Genomic DNA, 20,506 nt, shown 5'->3' with positions numbered 1-20,506 from the left:
TATTTTCAGCTACCGCGTCGCTTCAAGCAACTCTTCCCGCTACCAGATTCTCTACTGCAAAGCTATACTCATCATCACATCGCCAAAATGATTATTCCCATCCGCTGCTTCTCCTGTGGAAAGGTAGGCGCCGAAATACCTTTTTAAAGTAACAAGGACGACGGTTACTGACTACAATAGGTCACTGGCGACCTTTGGGAGCGCTATCTCCAGCTGATCGCAGACCCGCGCAAGACCGATGGGTAGGAAATCCGTTAAACTCTTGAGAAACGCCTCAGGACTGACTTGAAGAAAGTGATGCCATGGACGAGTTAGGCCTGAAGCGCTACTGCTGCCGACGTATGATCATGACACACGTCGACCTTATCGAAAAGCTTCTAAAGTACGGCACTACAATCGAGATTCGAAGATGACCCCCTGATTGCTAATCAATCTCTTAGGTACACCCCCGATGGACGCAACGAAAAGAAGCAGAGATTGAACGAGTCGGCATAAAGTTTTGAGCAAATAGAAAGATGTGATGCACAGTTTGGCGTTTTTGGATCTTGTTAATACGTATTTTCTGGCTTGGCGCAAGGACGAATAAAAATCAGATTGCAACGATGGCGGCGAGGCCGTAAACACGCCGTAATAATCGAACGAAGAAGTCTATGTTACTCGCAATATTGCAGCACCTGACAGCAACCATGGCATACACTGTTGATATCTTCTCTCCAAGACGGGGCAAAGATGAATCGTGAGACGGTATGTGAGGGTTCTGGATATTCCGCCAAGGCTCAGATCTAGCTGGGGATTGGATTTTGTAGAAGAACTATTATTCTACTATTCTCTGAGGCAAGGGCCCTGTCCAATACCCCATACATGGTATTTGGAATCGCAAGATCCAAGGGGATAGTTGCAAACCTAGCTATTCACCGCTTCCTGTCGTCATGTGCGTACGCCACAGAGTAGTGATTCCTAAAATGCGCATTGGCTAGCTCCCAGTCGTCTAGTCCCATCAATCTGCAGCATATATCCATAGTTCAGCGTAGATGAATCAGAGCTATCGAATCAGAGAGCCCATCCTGACTCCAGCGTCATAAGGCAAGACAGCAAGTTACGCATCAACTGCAATCCATCAATGCAGTACGTAGTAGGGTGAGTATTGAGTACAAGGATACCAACGCGAAGGATTGGGCGGATATCTTTTAGGTGGTTATTGTCACGAGCTAAGGAGGCCTTTAGCTGTATTGTTTTCCCAAGAGCCTCAACTACTTGCCGGTAGGTTGAAGACTAAATCCTTGGGCATGCCGCTATGCATGCACCCATCGAGTGCATTGCATAGACGTCTTTTCAGCTGTTGGGTGCAAACCTCCATCCTTTAGTACGACAGCTGGCATTCACTAGTGCTAGCTCACTCCATCTCTATTGGTGTGTTGGTTCGAAGCGGTCATGCTTCCATGCAGCCTGCTTCATGTTGATTCGTGTAAATGCGTTTCATGTTATCAAGTAGCTAATAAAACGAGGCTGGTTTATGCTGCGGTTACCGTGGGAAAAGCGTTTATATAGGTATCCACGGGAATGCACTTTGAGATAACAAGTAACCACAGTATCGCCAAGACCTACCATGGCATTTCGCTGTGCAAAGTAATTTGCCAGTGGGAGTAAACCTGCACGAAGCTGTGAGGTTTCAGACTCAGGGCAACTGCGGCGCGAGAGTGGACCATTCCCACGCATATAGCACAAGTATATGATATATGAGTTGACTTCGACCACTTACCGCAATAGGCCATCACGATGTGCATCACAGTAGAACACAGAAGATGCCACATGCAGTGCCAGTTCAGCAGAATCCCACGCCAAGCCCAGTACGCAAGCTGTGGATGCGACGCGAAGAGCCTATAAAGCTTAGCAGCCTGTGACAACTTCCATGCCCGACTTATTTCCCTTTCTGCCTGGCCTCGAGCGCTGCTCTACGCCCGGCCGGAAGCTCTCCATGTGCCTTATCTGCATGTTCTCACACCATACATAGACTGGCATCTAAACAAGCATCTGGTGACTCCGCTCAGGCTCGGGGAAGCAGAAAATCGGCGACCCACTGGCGGGTGGTTTGAAAGAGCTGGTGGGCCTTTGGCCGAGCCTAACCAGCTTTGTAGCAGCAGTAGCGCCGGGACCAGATCGTCGGGTCGAGCGCTGCCAATCAGCGGGTTGAGAAACTCTGCCTGCGGACTGAGCACAGGGGTCGAGGGGCATCGCGGACCATGAACCGAGCAGATTGGCGCTGTGACAAGAAACGATGGTGGTGGGAGGGCTGGAGTCTTCACCTCTGGGTCGCGCAGCTTCGCCGAGGTTGGGCTGGTGCTCGGAGATGGAGCTTGCTGGGTTAGACGTGGCAGCATGTTGGAAGCAGTTGCTGCGACCAACAGCATATTCATATTATGGACACGGAGGGCAGTTCCGTAAATAGCAAGCAGCACGCAGTCGTTGGACTGGGTGGTCAGTCAATCAATCAATCGCGAGTCAGCAGCCCAGCCTTGCCTCCAAGTAGGAGCAGCACATTTCCGCGTTGATGGTCGTGAAGTCCTCAAGCAATTGTTTCGGCTTGCACATATGGGTGACTTCGAAGAGAATCCTCCAAAGCCATCAGCTCTCAGATTTTTGGGTGCTCTCTTATTTTTTCTTCTCGCTCGACCTCGCATATTCTCCATGCACGCTCGACCAGGGGTCTTGGTTCGTCGACAAATCGTGACTAGCATGTCATCCACCTGAATTAAGCGCCGACGCCTGTCGACTCTATGCATGCTGCATCCACTCTGTGACCGATCGTGTCTGTGAGTGGCCAGTTGCTGTTTTCTGAAGGTCCTCTTCAAGAACTAGATGCAGCGCAGCAGTTCCCCCGCCCCGGTCGCGTCGCATTGTCAGGCAAGGCTTTCAAGGTTGCAGTGTCCAACAGACAACGAGGAAGCGAGAGAAGAGTGATTATCTTGTTTGTGGGCATTAGGTCCTCTTTTGTGTGCGTGCTGGTGGTAGCAGCATGAACAGTTGAGGAAAAACAGCAACAGAAACCCATCACTGCGTATTCTGTGATATCTTGCAAGAGGTATGAGATATAAAGGTAGATTCTGTCTTTGCGCAACGTCTGCAATGCTCGTATAATTGTCGCCACTCACCCAAGCAACGCTTTGCCGTCTCGACAGCCTTCTATCGCGTAGCTGACCCGTCTGCACGCTTTGCGCAAGCCGCGGCTATTCGCGAGACGGCTGGCTTGTCATTTCTTCTTTGAGCGACGGGCATCGTTGCCAGCCCTCCACTCTCGGCTGGGAGCGCGCTCTGTGAGCTGATTCCCCCACGAAGGCGCATTTGCCAGGGATTCATGATGCCTAGCCGTCAATTATCAGTTGACAAGTATCAGCGTACTAGCAGGATCAAGAGCACGGCATATTAAGCGACGGGCTGGCGGCTTGCGTCTGTTCTTACCCACAAGAGGCCTGGATATGTACAAGTGTAGTAGGCGTTCTTCTTTAACCGCGGGCTCGAGCTACACGTACATTAGCTGGCGGATGGATCCTGCATGCAAGCTGTGGCCCATAGCTATAGGCGCCGTAGCAGCTCCGGCAATAGCACTCAAGGCTCTGTGCCTCGACCACCCGCTGGCCAAGCTCATCCATCCTCCAGCTCGTCTTTCCTCTCACACCAGGGCTAAGCTTTGAGGCCGTCTTACCGATCCATCGCTCTTCCATCCAAGGCTCTCAGTGCGATTCGCCATTCGCCGCATTGTGGACACTTTGATTGCTTTCCTCTATTGTGACCGGCCTAGCTTGGGCCTCTCTTGTCTTCTGGCCTCCCTCCTTCACAGCTGTCTGCTGACGAAGTCCTTTACATCGCTCACCCACCCACAAAGCTTCGACTTGATATCAGAGACGTCGATTTGCCGAGCTCTCTGCTGTTCTCTTCTCCGCTTCGCCCAGCCTACCTGCAGTAGCGGTATCCGGCAAGCGGCGCCCATTAAGCCGCCCATTAAGCGCGAGCTCCAGAGCGCGGAGTCTACTTCTGCTGGCTGCGACTCCATACTCGCAACAAACGCCATTCCTCCATCAAAGAGGCCCGTAACGAGGACTAGCTGGTGTCTGTGCAGCCCGGCGTCGCTGCATGTTTTGAGCAGGGGTGTGCTGACCCCTGGCCCCTCTGCCTGGCCGCGGCGTCTCTTAAACCAGCCAGCCCGCCGTCCAGCGTGCCTGGACTGCCTTGCCTGATCTACGACTGGGACGTTTCGAAGTGCAGCTTTGCTTCTATTCTGGAAGCACGACCGTCAATCGAGGCCCGCGATTGCGACCGCCTCTGCTAGCTCTTCGAAACACCATTCCCGCCGCATCTCGAGCGCCTCACATCGCCACGACTGCGGCTGCGACCCAAGGCTTTTTTCGTGGGGTAATTAGAGGCCGTCTGCGCTGTCAGCTTGGAAGCAGGGCTTCCTGGGCTTCCTAGCTTCTGCGCAGATCATTGTTTTCAGAAGGAGACGAGAAGAAAGTGTCTGTATAAGACAGCTCGACGTTGCAGTCTTTGGGCGCTATTCTTCTCTCGTGCGCTGCATTGATCGACTATCATGGCCCTCGAAGCGCCGCTGCGATCATCCGCCGGGAGCTTACAGTTCAAATTCAGCCACCACGACAACATGTCTGCGACGTCCGAGTCCGATGGAGTCAGATCCCCATACAGAATTATGTATGCTCGAGACGCTTTTTCACCTATTGTTCTGTTACCATCGCTAACATCTTCATTCTAGGTCTTCTCCCCCGCCCGCCACTGACTCTTCCTCTCTTCGGCCTGACTCTATTCACCATCGCTTATCGTCCCAATCGATGCACGTATTGAGCCCCAGTGACATTGTCGGACCATCTCCTGTAACGTCCAACGGCACTGAGACTACAGAGATTGAAGATGACGTTGCCGACGATGTCGAGCTAGACCATGTAGCGAGGGGAGATCACTATCGTCAGCATTCAGATGTAAGTGCCCTGGATGCCATGTTGGACGTCAAATTGCTAATACTAGTATAGGTGTTTATGCTAACAACCAATCTACCGGATATTGTTCGCCAAGGCAACCCTGAAGAAGCTGTCTCGGTCATCCATGCTCCGGAAAGCTTTGCTAGTTGGGTAAGCATTACGCGTAGAAAACTTACCGGATATACAACATGGCTAAATGTATACATAGGCATCCAGCGAGCCTTCTGCCAAGTCAATTACCTCAACTGAAAGATCATCACCCAAAGGAGATGGCGCCAGCCAACCTTCGTCTACCTTCAATAGCGTTAGTGCAACCTCTATCAACAATACACAAAAAATAAATTGCAGAAGCTGACGAAATTCTCGTAATAAAGCCACCTAGCCATCCTACTCGGCCTCCTATCTCCACCGATGTCAAGCCAGTGCGATATAGTCTAGATAGCGCCACTCCAAGGGCACAAGACTTGCAAGATATGCTTGTTGATGGTAGCCGGCTGCGCTCTAGCAGTACCAGCAGCCTTGAAAGTTGGTGCCTCACATATTCTTCTACGCCGCCACACCATTGCTAACTAGCTACAGAAATCGATGAACAGACGGAGGCCGAGGGCGATGATGACGATGAAGAGCCCTTTCCCCATGTACCCCAGGTGGCTGATGAGATTGGCGACCTGCGAACCCTCCTTCATGAGTCTTGGACTTTGTGCAATACTCTAGCCAATCTAAGTTCAATGCATAGACCGAGAGCTTTCAGAGATTCGGGAACTCCTGACGCCGTCGAAAGAGCGTGGAGAGCCTGTTGGAAGCTCTGCCATAAGCTCTACGACAACCAGGATGAAGACCCGGCATATCTAAGCGTCAAGTTCAATTTAGACCTGTGCCGTGATTTCTGCCAGGCCTTGTTCGACGTTCGTGAGAAAAAGGACGAGTTGGCAGACTCTGTCCTGAGGGTTAGTTTCGAGTTGAATAACCAGTAAGTGCTTACCCCCCTGACTTCTTACTTCTTTTCCCTGCATAATCTAATACCCCGCGACAGTTTATATAGTGCTCAAGACAACCGAACCCTACCAGAGGAATTCAGAGAACGCACTCTCGATTTTTACATCACACTATGCCATCGTCTAATGAAGCAACGAGTTGACCTTGTTGGCAAAACTGATCAACTCCTCGGGGCTTGCTGGACGCTTGCAGAAATGCTATTCAGTCTACGTCAGAATAGACTAGAGGGTAGGCCTCCGGACAGCGAACTACTCCTTTCTACGGTTCAAGCATGCTGGGGCTTGGGCGACCTATTCAAAGACAGCTGGACAAAGGTGACCACGGATAGAAATACCCCTCGGCCCTCTCATGCAAGCTTCTTCTCTCAGCCTTCGGACCAAACCGGACGTGAAAGCCGTCAGTCGAATCGCTCGTCGCGTCACTCAAAGCAAGTAAGCATTAAGAGCGTCCATCAAGAAGAGCGGCCGCGGAAACCCCCGCCAGTCCCTGAAACCCCAGTCACAGAATTCGAAGACACCCCGATCTCTCCAGAAAGCCGCTCCCCCCAAATGCCCAATCTTCTAGTACTTGGCCCTTCCAGTGATAATGGCCGCGGTGGAAGGTGGTCCAGCAGTGCATCAAATCTATCAAGCTTCTCCCACAGCAGCAATAGGACCTCGAGCACCGCGACCACGACCAATGCAGCTGAAGACCCCAACGTTACACGGGCCAAGATTCTAGTTCTCCGAGCCGCGATGAATCTTGGATTCGACCGTGAAACCATTGCCGATCCAAAGACAGCGCCTGCGCTACTACAAAGCTTTGTACAAACCCTACCAGCAGATTCCTTCGGCCCTCTACCAAGAGATACTGCGCTCCTTCAACAGTTCAAGAACTCTGTCCTCATGGACGCATTTATTCCTCGCAATCATTCAATGCCCTCGCGGGGCAAGCGCGTCTCAGCCGTAGATATGGCTAAGAGCGTCCAAACGTTGGGCAACAACTCACCTCGCTATGCCTATCTCAAAGAGCTGTTTAGATTTGTGTTCAATTTCCCTGTTGAGGAAGTTGAAGCTCGACGACACACCAGCATTGCGATTTAAAAAAAAAAAAGAAGAAGAAAACATGAGACCCTTGCATATGGTCTTTCTATACGTTTACCTGGAGAAGAGTTACCATGAATGATAAAAGGCGAATAGAGAAGAGAGTAGAAGAGAGAAAAAGAGAAGGAAATTGGGACAATGTGACACGAGTTTTAGCGACCATCTTTATTCCTGTTTCCATACGCTCTAGATACCCCTTTGCACTACACTTTATGGAGTTGATCACGGCGCTGGGCTAGGGGAGGTGATGCAAAGGAGGAATAGTCAGTCTGTTAAAGTTTATTATGTATCTGGCAGGAAGCAGTGATTTAGCAAAAAAAAAAAAAAAAAAAGAAACAACACAACAAGGGAAAGGGAGAGGTAGAGCTGTATAATCATTCGCTTCTTGGATAATGAGTTTGATTTCGATACGTTGCCGCAAGGCAAAAAGGAGTTTAGAAGCTTGTTTTGGGAGGAACTTTTGCTTTTTTTATTTCACTTTGGGGGGGTAATTGTCATTTAGCATTTCAGATTTTCATATACTAGTTTTGGGAAGCACCTTTTAAGTGGAAGGCATTGTGAGTTAGCAATTCACAGATTTTCAATCACTAGCTGTATAGGTCACCTTTATAGTTATTAACTTGGGGAGGTTATTGTGAGTTGAGACTTCAGATTAGTTTTGCAATACTACTTAGGAAAAAAAAGCCGAAATAAAGAACAAGCAAATAAACCCCGTTCGCCGAACGTGCTTGTATACTGGATTATCCTCCATAGTACCTTTCTAGGACCTTTTCTTCGGATATACCCATTCTTGATGCTTTTGTTCAAATAGAGCTCCTATTCGCTTCTTTATGCGAAATGTCTTGGTTTTTAAATCCCAAACTTTTTGTACTCCAACATTATTTATACAGCCGATTTGCACCGTTACCAGAAATAGAAAAAGTGTAAACAATAATAGCCTCCCTTGAAATGGCATATATCAAACAGTCTTAAGATGATGAACTCTTTGTGGGCGTTCCCTGTTCATGCTTAGTTTCACCGAAGGGTGATGACCCGGATGTGCGAGGGTTGGGGGAAGCCGAGTTCGTAGCCAGCAGTCTTGGATCAATCGTGCCAGACAGATCATGAACTGTGCCGTGCACAGAACAAACATGTGATCCAGGGGTTGATCGACACTGGCATAAATGAGGCCGGTTTCCAGCTTGCACCATCGAGGGCGAAAACTCCATGGTCGAATTATTCATTGGGTATGATAATTGCGCATAAGGCATAGCGGTTGTGGTGTTTGGAATAGGGGTCTGGGCCATGCTAAGGAGTTCAAACGTGCTACCATCAAAGTTGAGATGCTGTTGACCAGACTGCGGCGGCGAGTGATAATGCTGTCCCTGAGTAGACAGGCTCGAATTGAACATGTTGGCATTGTAGTGGAGTGTTTGGCCGATAGCTTGCGAAGTGGCAGCCGTAAGGCCCCTTTGTCTAACAATTTCGAATGGAGAGCTCATGGGAGGTGTTGTGAAGTTGAATAGGGAGAGATCTTGGGGAGAGGAGTTGAGGGGAGTAGTAGTGCGAGCCCAGTTTATGCCACCCCCGATCCCACTTGGATTCGAGAGCTTTGTACCATGTCGGGGACATGTCGACTCAATAGGAACCTCCTGAAAGCTGGGGATTAGTTGAGGAGCTACCCCTGACAGATTTTGTACATATGCTGCGTTCTCCGAGTTTGATATTTCGGAACCAGGCAAAGTTGGGATGGTGTCATCAGTATGAGAATAGAGCTGCTGCTCTTGTTGCAACAGTTGTTGATGCTGTTCTTGATATGCTGCATGTGGAGGTGAACTGAGGTTGGGTGTAGCGGGCGAAAACTGCGAGACTTGTTGGTCGCCCAGCTGAGAAGAGGGCTGTCGAAGCTGGTACTGGTCTGCAGTTGGCGACTGAAACGTCGTGTATCCCATCGAGTGGCGTTGTTTCATCCTCGGAGATGGGGATGCTTGCAGCAAGGCTGAAGCATCCCCGCTACCGCTGGTACTTGTGAATACTGGAATATTCCCAGCCACTTCCCAACTATGACTGGTCATGAACATGGATGGAGCCCAAGTAACATTGGTGTTTGTGCTGTGCAGGAACGGAAAGATATGTGGATGCTGGAAGCCTTGAATCATTCCTGCGTATCGGGGAGCATGGCCGCTGTTTCCCAGGGAGGCTTGTGGCATTGATGGCGGGTGCGTATGGGAGTTGGAAACAGGTAATCGAGCACCGAGCGTATTTTGCGGTTGCGAAAATGTCTCTGCCTGATAGGTTCGAAGGATAGCACCTTGTTGAGGACTGAAATTCAAATTCAATCGTTGAGATTTGTTGGTCTGCGTTGTCAATCTTGAACACGATCAAATCAATGTTATAAACTATGCTTCAAACTGTAATATATGGACTATTTGTAAACGGCTTACCTTTCAAGAGCATCCCCTTGCTCATGCCGGCTTCTCTTACGTTTCGGCTGTGTTGCTTTCGTACCATCATTCCCTAGTCCGTTTTGCGCCTCTCCTGTGGCCATGGAAGGCCCAGCTTGGTTTTGATTTTCGAAGGCAGCATCATTATTATTCTGCGTATTTACGTCTTCATGCTCACTCGAGCCCTCTGGCTCAGGAGTTGTTACTCTCGGAGGAGCATGAATGTTCACTAGCGGGCTACTATAGAAACGATAGCATATTAGTATTGCCTGCGCAAACTCTGTCGTCACTTGATGAATTATAGTTTCTTTCTCTCCTAACTGTCAACATAGAGAGTAACAGGGGTCATCGAAGTAGTTAAGAGTTGAGGATCGAGAAAGGAGGGTAAACATACTTGAACCTGGGGTCTTTGCCATACTTGTTCTTGATGTAACGAATCTGGTTGTGGTTCAAAGCGCGTCCAAACTTCTCTCTGAACTGAGTCTGAATATACAACTGCTTCTTCTTTTTGACAACAGCGGAGAGAACCCATTCAATCTCGTTGTCCTGGTACTGCGCTGAGCCGACCATGATGAAGAGGTATCTTTGATTTCTATGACGCGTCCGCTTGGTCCCCTGTTTGATTTTTGCTACTCGTAAACAAGACCATCACAGTGAATTCGGAAATCAGGTTTCCTTTACAGAGGCTCCAGTGCAAGTTACCTTTCTGCCTAGTGCCGACGCTGTGCTGTGAACCGCAATGGGTAGCAACGCCTCGTCCATTCGACGCCTTCTACAGAGCCTGCGTGTGTTCCTCAAACGGAAACAGAGGAGTAAATATCAACTAGATTCCTCGATGTGTGCTCATTTGCTTGAATCAAACGCTTCCTTTCGGGTACAAGCTGGAGATAGGAAGCGATAGCGGCCCCAACCAATACCTGCAGTGGGTTTCCTTTGTCACACAGGAAAAAAAAAATAAAGGGCAAGGAGGAGAAATATCCGATATGTAGACGACCAAGGAAAAGACAAAACGAGAGCAAAAATCAAAGGTAAAAGAAGATAAAGTCAAGCCGATATTGCGTGTAGGGGAAAATCGAAGAAACAAGAAGAGTAAAAGAGGAAAATTAGTTGGTAGAGGGTAGAGCGTAAAGGGTAGAGGGTAAAGTTTAGGGGGGAAGAAGCTTGTGCCAGTGCGGACGGGTAGGGACTCAGCAAATCTTCCGGCACCCGGTCACGGGCTTTTCCACACACGCGTGGCTCAAAGTACCTGCAAGTAGAGGGTGGGGTTTTCTTTTTGTTTCTTTCCTACCGCAAGTGAATTTGTCTGTTTGCGTATAGGAGAAAAGAATAGCGTAGGTTGTTTGTGAAGAACACGCAATGGAGAGGAATGCAGAACAAGTTTGATAGGAAAGCTGCAGTCGTAGAAGAAGCATACAGATGGTAAAAGAGAGAAGAAAATCGAAGGCAGAAGAAACACAAGAGAATGGCGAACATATCCTCTCTCTTCACACTATGTTCAGGAGAGGCCCTGGCGTTTCTGAATCAGATACAGACCGCCCATGCACGCACTTGATTTAGCTTATCTATTGTGCTGGAGTATAGCCTGGGGAACAATAGGTTGCCAGTGATAAGCCGTTTTTGGAAGAGCTCTTGGGCAAAATATCATACTTTTTGTTCATCAAGTGTAGTGAATCATCGTGCCATTTTGCAGGACCCAAGATTGGCTGCACGTGGAAGTGCTGCATAAAGAAGAGAAGACGTGAGATAATTGATTCTGATATCTCTGCCTTTATAGAGCTGGTGCAGATTTATTACTACTATCCTATTTCCTTTGTTCTGGGCCTGCGTTTGTCTTGATGCTGAAATTCAACATATAAGTGGTCAAGATTCTGCGGAAACGCTATATATGCGGGTCTATATCGAGATCTATTTTCTATACCCCATCTCTGCGTTTAGTCTAGTCTATCATAGTCCAGTACTTCTCCCAAATTCGTCCATATATCACACGTGCATCCTCTAGAAGCTTTGAAATTCTTCATCCTATTTTACTACGCCGTCAAAGGAGATCCGCCACGAGAAAAGACACCCAGCCAGCATTCAACCTGGCCCTCGTCCTCATCCTCGCCCCAGTCATCTTCACCATCCAACTTCTTCTCTTCCTCGAGAAACAGCGGCGTCTCGAGATCCAACATGGCCTGCTTGAAGGACTCCAACAGCCCACGCGTTGTATCGTCTCGCATAGGCACCATGACCACTGCCCTGGATTCGGAGCCAAGAGTAAGATTCTGGCAGATTGCCGAAGCGAGAAGCGCAGGGTGGTCGTCATCATACAAAGGATCAGCAACGAGAACGACCTGTGTTATTTCACCAGTCAGCGTTGGGAATAATATTTACAAACCGCCAGTATGCGGTGGGTGATCAAACAACTTACCTTGAACTGGAAGCATTCGCCAAAGAGTTCCTGGTCAATCTCGTCTTCTTCTCCACCCCATGTAAGTGGACCGACAGACATTGACCCTCCTCGAGACTCCACCAGATCTTTGTTCTTCTCCATGTTATCCTTGAGATTAGGCACGATGTTCGGCAAATCACTCAGAATCACATGCGTCTGCCAAAAAGCCGCTGCCGCTACACCCAGCAACCCGGTTCCTGATCCGAGCTCCAAAACCGTAGGAGGAGGCTGGCCAAGCGTCTCGTCAAAGATCTTGAACAGCGAAGTCGCAGCAAGTCGAGGCAAAAAGCGTGACAGCACGTACGATGAGCCCCAGGTCTTGAATCCAAGCGAGTCCCCCGTCAGAGCAGGCTCTTTGATGATCAGCTCGAACGGCTCGCACGCGGCGCCATCGCCTTCAAACGGCCACCGTCTCGTCACTTCGCCCATGGCAGTGCGGCCACATCGCTCAGACATGCGTTTACTCGCCAGCTCCCACAAGGCCTCTTGCTTGTCATAATCGTCGATCCAAGCCAGAGGGCTCTTTATGATGGATGAAAGGTAGCGAGTCACTTCTGCCTTGCGCTGAGTGGCGAGCGATTCTTGCTGCGCAACAATGTCTGACCGCTGCTGTCTATGGTTCCAAACGGGAGGGCTCAGCTCTAGGCTCTCCAGAATGCCAGTGAGCTCTTCATAGCTTGGCCGCTGCCACATCTGCGGGAAATCCTCCGGTGCGAGAGCCATGTTCGCAAACCTTGTATCCGAAAATCCGCCAAACTCCCCAAACGTCATAAATGCAGCAAAAAGTTTTAGTACAAACGCCGTTAAATCGCCGGGTCAATGTGAAAAGGAAGAAACAAGAAAAAGAAAAAGAAAATGCCCTCTCAACAGAGAGTGAGGATCTAGTTGGCTATCATGATGAAATACAGTCTTTTGAAAAAATCCAGGGAATTATACAGAACAGCGATACAAGGTTCTTTATTGAGGAAGTCTAAATAACCCCAGCATGTCACCGCTCACACGAAAAAAGAGCTGGGACCCCTGACTAAGACAAGCGGCAGAAAAAAAAAAGGCGGTATAGATTTTATGATAGGTGACTCCGATACGGAAAAAAGTTTCTAAAATTGGGTCCCTGCCACACCCCACGTGGGGACCCCTCCCCAAAGCGAATAGAGAGAGAAATTGGCTACAAAGTCAGCGAAAGCGTAGGTAGGGAAGCAACCTTGGAAGGCAAAACGCGGGAGAGGAGCGCGGATTACTGTACGTACATGACTGGCTAAGCCCAAATAGCTCGCCGCCCCAGCTCATTTACCGCGGCTTATTGCGAGAAATAAAAGGACATTTAACACGGTAACGCGGGAGCCAATTGCCGTAAAACGCCAAAATAAAACGAAGCCCCTGAGCATGAAACAGAATAAGAAAATAAAACATGTCATAGGCCAAGAGTGATCACTGGGCTAGATCCCGTGGTTGTTTCAACTTCAGCTGCGAGATGCTAGCCTTGCCCCGTAGCATTTCGGGCCCACGGCTCCGTAGAACCGGTAACACTGCAGTAGCATTTGCTAGAATACGGCATCTAGGCAAGGTATGGGTGATCACCAAAGATCTTCATGCTGCCGCTGATCCTTCTACGCAGCTCAGTGCAACAAGGTGACATCAGGCACAGCTTCGTCGCTCTATTGCCAGACTAGTATTCTCTTGCTTTCGATGCATCAGCACATTGTTGTCTGTTTTTTTTTTTGTTCAAAACTTTTTATTTGAGTCTACTTCTTAATACTAGAAGCCTAATATAAGCTACCTCCTAATTCACTAAATCACTAATTTTGTACTCATTGTAGCAGGGCCCTGCGTTCGTTTCAAAACCAAATATCAAATCAACTCAAGAACTTCAGACAGATGTTTCTTCTGCTGGTCTCTTCTGCTCGAGATTCTAAATTCGAATGGTATCAGCCATATCCTGCGCCAGAGCGTGCCTATCCTATGGGCGTCGCTGTCAGATGCAAAATCCGTTGCCCAAAATTCCTCGTGTAAATGCGAAAGAGGTGGAAAAAAGCCGGAACTCCTTGGGTTTAAAAAAAAAAAAAAAGAACGCAGTGTGGAAAGAAAAAGAAAAAGTAGCCAATCCCTTTTTGTTGCTATAATCGAATCATCATTTCAACTTGTAAATCATTAACCGCCGCCCCTTTCTGTATTGGATTGTTGTAGAACTGTTGATATCGAGTGCGCTTGCGCCGCCTAGTCTCTTGCTGGCGAACACTCTCTGTAGATTTCTTTCTTCATGCTCTCGAGTCGACCCCTCATATCCAGCAAATCGGCCAGCTTCTCGTGAGGGGGGTTGTCCAGTGCTGAAATCTCGTAATGCAATGCTTCATATTGCTGGTAGTAGGCTTTGAATGTGTTGGCCTTGCGGACAATTTCCATTGAGACGCTCTCTGCCGCTCGTCGCTTCGCTGCCAGTGGCTTGGATTCCATTTCCTTTCGCCTCATCTTGGGTGGTGGTGGTGGTGGCGGCGCATCGTTCTCGAGGTCAGAAGCATTCGTGGGCGGCGAGGAAGCCAGGGGAGATGACTTGGTCGGCGAGGTATTCTTGCTCTTAAAGGATGACGAAGCAGCAGTGCCACGTGAGTTGACGCTGGCATCCGAAGGGCGGTGTTTCAGCCGGGCCGCCGGCAACGATTGCCGTTGCTTGATGCGCTTCGATAGCGGTGTGCCAGAGCTAGAGCTAGAGTCGTCGTCTTCGCGAGGTCTCTTGGGAGGTGCTGGTCGGGTTGGGGCTTTGATTGGTGGGCGGCCAGCAACGATGACGGTATCCTTGACCTTGGAAGAAGCGGCAGGTTTGGGTTTCGGTTTGAAAGCGGGAGGAGGCGCTGGTGCTTCATCGCCAGAGGTATCTGAGTTGACAATGATCTCCTGTGACAGGATACGTTTGTCGTTGTTCTTGGAACCAGCCCCTCTGCTCTTGGTTGGGGACGCCTTTGGGGCCGCGGGCTTCGCCTTGGGCTTGGAAACGCCAGCCTTGGAAGGGCCAAGCAGCCGTTTAGCCTGTGCGTCTTGATTGCTCAGCTTCTTGGCTTTGGCAGGGAGAGGATTGGATGCGGATCGCGACATCTTCTCTCCGCCGGCCTTCTTATCGCTTTCCAGACCATCACCAGATGTAGAACCGTCCTCTGCTTTCTGAACTTTGATCTTAGGTGCAGGAGGAGGGGGAGGGCCTTTTGCCAAGTTGGCCTGGAGCCGGCTCAAGCATATGCCCTTTCCGCGTTCCTCCTTTGGAAGCAGCTTCTGCCACACAGCCTCGGAAGCCGAAAGCCTCTGCTTGTCGTATTGTCGGATCGTATTGTCAATGACAGTTTGTCTCTCGTCCTGGGAGGAATAGTCGTAATTCCACACATCAAGCTCTTTCCAGTACGTCTTGCCCATGGTCCAGGTATCTGAGTCGGCGTTGTGTTCGGCAATTTTTTCTAGGGTCGGTCGAAATTCATGCTCCTTGCCTTCCCACTTCTTCTTCAAGTATTCAGTCGACCGATCTTTCACAGCCAACTCGTGAACGAGAGTCACTCTCTGCTCCTTAGCACGTTCCATAGCCTGCTGGGATGCGGAGAGGGTCGGGTTCAGTGAAGGGGATGTCGCGCCGTGGAGGCTGGGTGACGTGGGCATGGAGCCAGCTCTTGAACCGTAGTTGGACATGAGCTTTGCTTTGGACTTTGCCGATGCCTTTTCAGGCAAGTTTCCGACCACGCGAGCCCTGGATAAAGGTGTTAATACACAACACCAAAGCGACACGCAATTAGCACAAACCTCTCGCGTGCGGCGTCATGAGCCGCCAGCCCATTCTGCAGAGCTTCAAGGTCAGAGTCCAGTCCAGAGGTAGAACCTTTGCGGGAGGCCCTGTCGGATGCCGATCTGGGCTTGTCAAAGACGGATGTGGTTGCGGGTATCCGCTCCGCTCTGCGTGTAGATTCGAACGGTCGGGTAAGGTACAGGTCGTAATCGGCGTCATCGGTGGGAGGAGCGATGCGGTGTGATTTCGAGCCGAATTGTAGCGTCTGCAAGACAGTCACGCAGTAGTCAGCATATCAAGGTCCACATACCACGGCAGGTGCATAAAGGAGACAGGGAGAAGAGGCTTTAAGAACGCACAGGAGATTGGCCCAGCGTAAGGCTGAGGTCTTCGCCATTTCGGGAAGCCCTGACGATGGCATCTATGGTGGACTTATCCAGCTGGATATGGAAAGCCTGGGGCGGCAGAGCTGAGTCGGAGCCCGAGCTCGAGCTCGCCAGCAGGAGGCCGTTGTCCGGGATTTTGAGAGAGTTCATCTCGGCGGTCGAGGTGGTATTCGCAAACGTGGAGAGAAGATGCAGACTTCCCGCAGCAGAAGAGCCACAGGATATCGAGTGAGTGAATGCAGAGCAAGCAGGTCAGGCACTGCTTTCGAAACGTATGGGGAGAAGATGTCGTGAGTTGAGTTTGGGGGGGAGGAAGATTGTTGGCAGCGGAGGAGATTGCTTGGGTCAAATCAGACTCGACTGGCCAAAACAAACTCTATAAGCGGCAGTGAGGACGCCGCATGATCGATTGATGCTTTGGTGGCGCCCCAGAAGTGAAGAGTTTCGTTGAAGCAAAAGTGAAAGCCAAATGAGACGCAGACAAAGGGCGAGGCACATTCAAGCCGCGCGGTGGGCCGGTCAATGAATAAGGGTTCCGTATATGACACAATGGGATGAAATAACTAGGCCCGGCCTGTACGCCACAATAGGAGACGGCACCAGGGCGTCTGCCGCGCAATCGCACCGAGAGGACTGAGCGGCGGCGGGCAGCAATGAGGCTGCGTGGGAGAGAGGTTTGAGTGCGGTGATGCAGCTCTCGCGGCGGAGAGGCGTGGTGAAGGAGAAGAGGCAGCAAAAGAGAGGCAGAGGGAAGTCGAGGCACCAGCCAGTTGGGGGAGCGGAGACAATGGCGGACGACGGCGAGCGGGAGGGTGGGAACAAGGTTGCGAGAGGGCGTGCCGCAAGTGCTGGGCAGACGGGACGGGGGTGGACGCAGTCATCATCTGCGAGTATCCCAGTACAAGCCGGTACATCGCGCAGCTACAGGCACATGCGCGGCGAGGTGCTAGCTGCAATGGCCTGCCGCTCAGCAGCTAGCAAGTGGTGCTTATAGCGCTGCGCTGCAGAACTGAACGGCGGTGCAGCGCCTAGAGCAGGGCCACGACAGGGCATCGACAGGGCATCGACAAGGGCCCGGCCCAGCACCATGAGGTACCCGGAGCTAGAGGTACCACGAGCACGAGCACGGATCGCAGCGAGCAGACGCCGCCCGCAGCACTCAATCACTCAATCACGCACCGCAGTGTCGCCCAGCAGCATCGGGCAGCCCCCCCAGCAGGTTTCCAGCGGTTCGCTGCACCGCGGCGCTGCGCAAGAGCGGCTCCAGGCTGGCTGGCGACGACGTTCGTGATGGACCGGGTCGAGATTACGGGACTTGATCCGGTACCCAGGACGACCAAAAGGCGGGCCAGGGCAACGCTGAGGTGGCTCCGCTGGGCCAAGGAGCTCGCAGCCTAACGTCGCAAGGTTTAGCCTCGCGGCGCAAGGGCCAAAGTATGGAGGCTTCTGCCCAGCAGCCACTGGACGTCGGACAAGGTGGTGCAGTTGTTGCATTCCACCAGGCCGGCGCCAGCCTATGTTTGTAGCTTTCAGCAGCAGGACCCTACGGTTCCAAAACAAGAGGTCAATACTATTGGAAAATAGGCATCTGATTGCCAGTGCCTGGACGTGAAGAAGCTGGTGCTCACACATACAAAACAATGGTACAAACAGGTAGACAGAGGTTTGGTCGGACGGTGTCCAGTGCTCAGACAGACGGGCGGGCAGATAGGCAGACCAGCGCCCCATCGTGAAATCGCTGCCCAGATGCCTCAGCTTGATACAGATCCCATCTCTCGCGTCTTATTTCCCGTTTGCCTCCAAGCCCTGCCCTCCCCGTCTCTTCAAAAGACTACAGCTTGGGTATCCATCGACCGAGCAGCTGCAGATGCCCCATATCAGGCTATCCTCTCTCTCCTGCTCTTGTCCTTGACCTCCTTTGCCCAGTCCCCTCCCACCCCCTTTCTGCAATCGACCTAGAACCCACCAGCGAAGCTGTGGACGCAGTCGAGAAGGCATGTTGTTCATGCTGCGGGCGGGACCAGGTCGTCGTTGTGACTCTTTGCCCATCAGGCACAGCGGCGCACAGGCCCTACCAGTGAGGCCTTGTACAGTGGCCGTGGCTCCAGAATGTGGCTGCCGCTGCTCCTGTGGCCCGTCGGAGGGGAGATCAAACACTCTCTGGCGACGGATATGGGACCCGAACGTTGGCCCAGCCAGCGCTGCCAATCGTCAACTCTGCCCACGCCCCCTCCCATTTCCCTGGCAGCGGGCGGCCATGGCCCAAGGTGAAGCGAGAATATGCTGCTGTCGATATGTGCGTGCATGCAGCCCAGGTCGCACAGCACTAGCGAATCCCAGCACCGGAGCAGAAAATGACGGGATGGAACAAGACGGGAGTCGGTTGCATGTATGCAGATTGCATGCACGACCGTACCTCCAGAGTACCTCCTTGGGCGCCGTGTGCCACCCGTTTGCCATCAAATGCACATGACGAGCGGCAGCGCTGCTGGCAGGGCACGCGGGTGCTGCTGGCGGTACGCTGGCGGTACATCCGTGGTACCTGGATGCCCGGTGCTGGTGTCTCAGCTTTGGTACACGTACGGGGAACGCCGCACAGGAACCTTGGAGCGAACAGGGAGCTAAACCACCCAGATGGTTAAGCATCAACGACAGCGCAGTTATGACGATCTTTGCCGGGTTATGGTGCTATAAATGTGCACAGCTCTTTTCAGTGTCCCTTTGCCGGATCTCATGGCATCAATTCTCTTGCTCACTGCTGTTCTACCTAAGGGACCTATGAAGTGGTATATGCAGATTGAGAAACTTTCGCAGCGCAGTGCCTAGGTATCTAGGTAGTATCACGCCCGATGCAGCAAAACAGCACGGCCTGTGCTTTGGACGGATCTGCCAGTGTCATGTGAAACAAAATGACCACCACGCTGCCTCGTCCGCCTCCAGCAGGCTTCGCTTGGAATTTCCCTGACAGCCACGCCGTCGCATTTGACAATCTATGTGCCGGCGAGCATGTCCAATTAGATCCAACGATCGCCAGTCGGGGGCAAAGCTGAGTGACAAGTGGGGAGCTAAATAATAGGAGACGTTGATTGAATCTTATAACCATAAGGACATAAGCATACAGCTCTATTGTTACGCCTGTAGTTGCTATGGTGCTTCTAGCAGGACTGAAGCTTATGATTTTAGTGGCCTAGTTCCTCTGAGTAGGTGCGTGGTTTCATTTTGCTGCTGTTTTCCGTGTGAAGACGCAAACTCAGGCTCTGCTGACCGCAGCCTTATGGCTCACAGCCCGTTTCAGCAGCACCTGAAATATTGATTCCTTCGAGAAGATACGAGTGGATACGAAGTACATGCAGGTAGCGAGCGCTACGGGGACTTGATGCAATGCAGCTCTTTTGGGCTTGGGATGCGGCTGTTGCGGAATACAGTTCAAGTGGTTTACAAGCCCAACAGGACGTCGACGAAACAACGGAAAAATATGGAACATGGCAATCATCAGGCGGTATGAATGCAGGCTAGCCAAGATGCAATGAAGTTCAAGCGACGCCGGATGAGTAATTACATGTACGCGTTTATAGGTACTTACTTGCAGGGTAAGGATAGAACTTCGCCCATCGGCGTGTAACTGGAAACCAGGCTATTGGAAGCTGCCGTTTGACGTGTGTCGAAAGTACGGTACCCGAATACCACCAAATCCGGCACGCACTCCAGCAGGTACATTCTGGTTCCTTCTAATGGAGCATCTTGTACCCCATTATCATCCTGCGCCCATCTTCCCATCAGCTTTCTTAATTCTCATCTGCATAAAGAAGCACCCGCGAGCCAATGACAGCACTCAATCTCGCTCGGTGAGCCTCCAGAGCGCACTCACAACGCCGGCGAGTCGAGCCCTGGTGGCACATGACGGGATGGAAGTGCTGGCAGCGCTGACATCACCCAGCCAGTGCAGCGGCAGCTTTTCCCTCTGTTCTTCTTTTCAGCGGGCACTTTCATGTAGGTACATGCGCCATCTGGCACCGCGTCACAGCCAGCCCACCCTCTGCCTCGTCGCCTTGCCCGGCGACCTCAAAAGTCGAGGCTGCATCAGAACGTCGAGCTGGCATTGCAAGGCAAATGGGCTGCTGACGTCTTCACGCAGATGTCCTGTACGAGTGTAGAGCGCCAAGCCCGGTTGTGCCCTACCTGTATTTGTACCTCATGTTTATTGGCGGCAATCTCGAAAGTCCGGCCCTCGCTCGGTCATCGGCCGGCGCAAGGGACGCAGACACGCTTGTGAGAGGCATCAAACAGCTTCTTCTTTTTCCCTTGCGCTGCATCGCGATTCGTAGTTCTGTCTCGTCGTCAACACTTGCCATGGAGAGCTGGAAACGAGGTAGCGACTTGTAGCATAGCCATAGAATACCTCGGTCTGCTACAGTGCACTACTGGACTTGCCCATGTTACAAG

At 51.2% G+C, this 20,506-nt stretch overlaps 7 protein-coding genes across 7 annotated transcripts; 2 read left to right on the top strand and 5 right to left on the bottom strand.

Annotated features, from left to right (window-relative positions):
* Nucleotides 1-87: 87 nt before the first annotated feature.
* On the top strand, nt 88-495 carry TGAM01_v200044 (DNA-directed RNA polymerase I, II, and III subunit RPABC5; the record flags this gene model as incomplete). The annotated part of the gene is made up of 4 exons (XM_018804682.1): nt 88-123; nt 181-242; nt 296-382; nt 441-495. The coding sequence occupies 4 exons, from the start codon at nt 88-90 to the stop codon at nt 493-495; spliced, it is 240 nt and encodes a 79-aa protein (XP_018662222.1).
* A 1,524-nt stretch (nt 496-2,019) lies between these two features.
* TGAM01_v200043 (hypothetical protein) lies at nt 2,020-3,273 on the bottom strand (the record flags this gene model as incomplete). Its single annotated transcript, XM_018804683.1, has 2 exons — nt 2,020-2,392; nt 3,197-3,273. The coding sequence occupies 2 exons, from the start codon at nt 3,271-3,273 to the stop codon at nt 2,020-2,022; spliced, it is 450 nt and encodes a 149-aa protein (XP_018662223.1).
* A 1,309-nt stretch (nt 3,274-4,582) lies between these two features.
* Nucleotides 4,583-7,063, top strand: TGAM01_v200042 (hypothetical protein; the record flags this gene model as incomplete). Its single annotated transcript, XM_018804684.1, has 7 exons — nt 4,583-4,701; nt 4,763-4,985; nt 5,037-5,135; nt 5,194-5,289; nt 5,360-5,510; nt 5,565-5,955; nt 6,019-7,063. The coding sequence occupies 7 exons, from the start codon at nt 4,583-4,585 to the stop codon at nt 7,061-7,063; spliced, it is 2,124 nt and encodes a 707-aa protein (XP_018662224.1).
* A 968-nt stretch (nt 7,064-8,031) lies between these two features.
* On the bottom strand, nt 8,032-10,056 carry TGAM01_v200041 (hypothetical protein; the record flags this gene model as incomplete). Its single annotated transcript, XM_018804685.1, has 3 exons — nt 8,032-9,412; nt 9,487-9,726; nt 9,881-10,056. The coding sequence occupies 3 exons, from the start codon at nt 10,054-10,056 to the stop codon at nt 8,032-8,034; spliced, it is 1,797 nt and encodes a 598-aa protein (XP_018662225.1).
* A 1,457-nt stretch (nt 10,057-11,513) lies between these two features.
* TGAM01_v200040 (hypothetical protein) lies at nt 11,514-12,688 on the bottom strand (the record flags this gene model as incomplete). Its single annotated transcript, XM_018804686.2, has 2 exons — nt 11,514-11,819; nt 11,897-12,688. 2 exons carry the CDS (start codon nt 12,686-12,688, stop codon nt 11,514-11,516), a joined length of 1,098 nt encoding a protein of 365 aa, XP_018662226.2.
* A 1,443-nt stretch (nt 12,689-14,131) lies between these two features.
* Nucleotides 14,132-16,213, bottom strand: TGAM01_v200039 (hypothetical protein; the record flags this gene model as incomplete). The annotated part of the gene is made up of 3 exons (XM_018804687.1): nt 14,132-15,641; nt 15,695-15,942; nt 16,037-16,213. The coding sequence occupies 3 exons, from the start codon at nt 16,211-16,213 to the stop codon at nt 14,132-14,134; spliced, it is 1,935 nt and encodes a 644-aa protein (XP_018662227.1).
* Nucleotides 16,214-16,984: 771 nt separating this feature from the next.
* On the bottom strand, nt 16,985-17,791 carry TGAM01_v200038 (hypothetical protein; the record flags this gene model as incomplete). Its single annotated transcript, XM_018804688.1, has 4 exons — nt 16,985-17,165; nt 17,243-17,457; nt 17,611-17,633; nt 17,698-17,791. 4 exons carry the CDS (start codon nt 17,789-17,791, stop codon nt 16,985-16,987), a joined length of 513 nt encoding a protein of 170 aa, XP_018662228.1.
* Nucleotides 17,792-20,506: the final 2,715 nt, after the last annotated feature.

The sequence above is a fragment of the Trichoderma gamsii genome, assembly GCF_001481775.2.
Source record: "Trichoderma gamsii strain T6085 chromosome Unknown Scaffold_1.2, whole genome shotgun sequence".
NCBI classification, from domain to species: Eukaryota; Fungi; Ascomycota; class Sordariomycetes; order Hypocreales; family Hypocreaceae; genus Trichoderma; species Trichoderma gamsii.
This window is presented reverse-complemented; position numbering and strand designations above follow the sequence as displayed.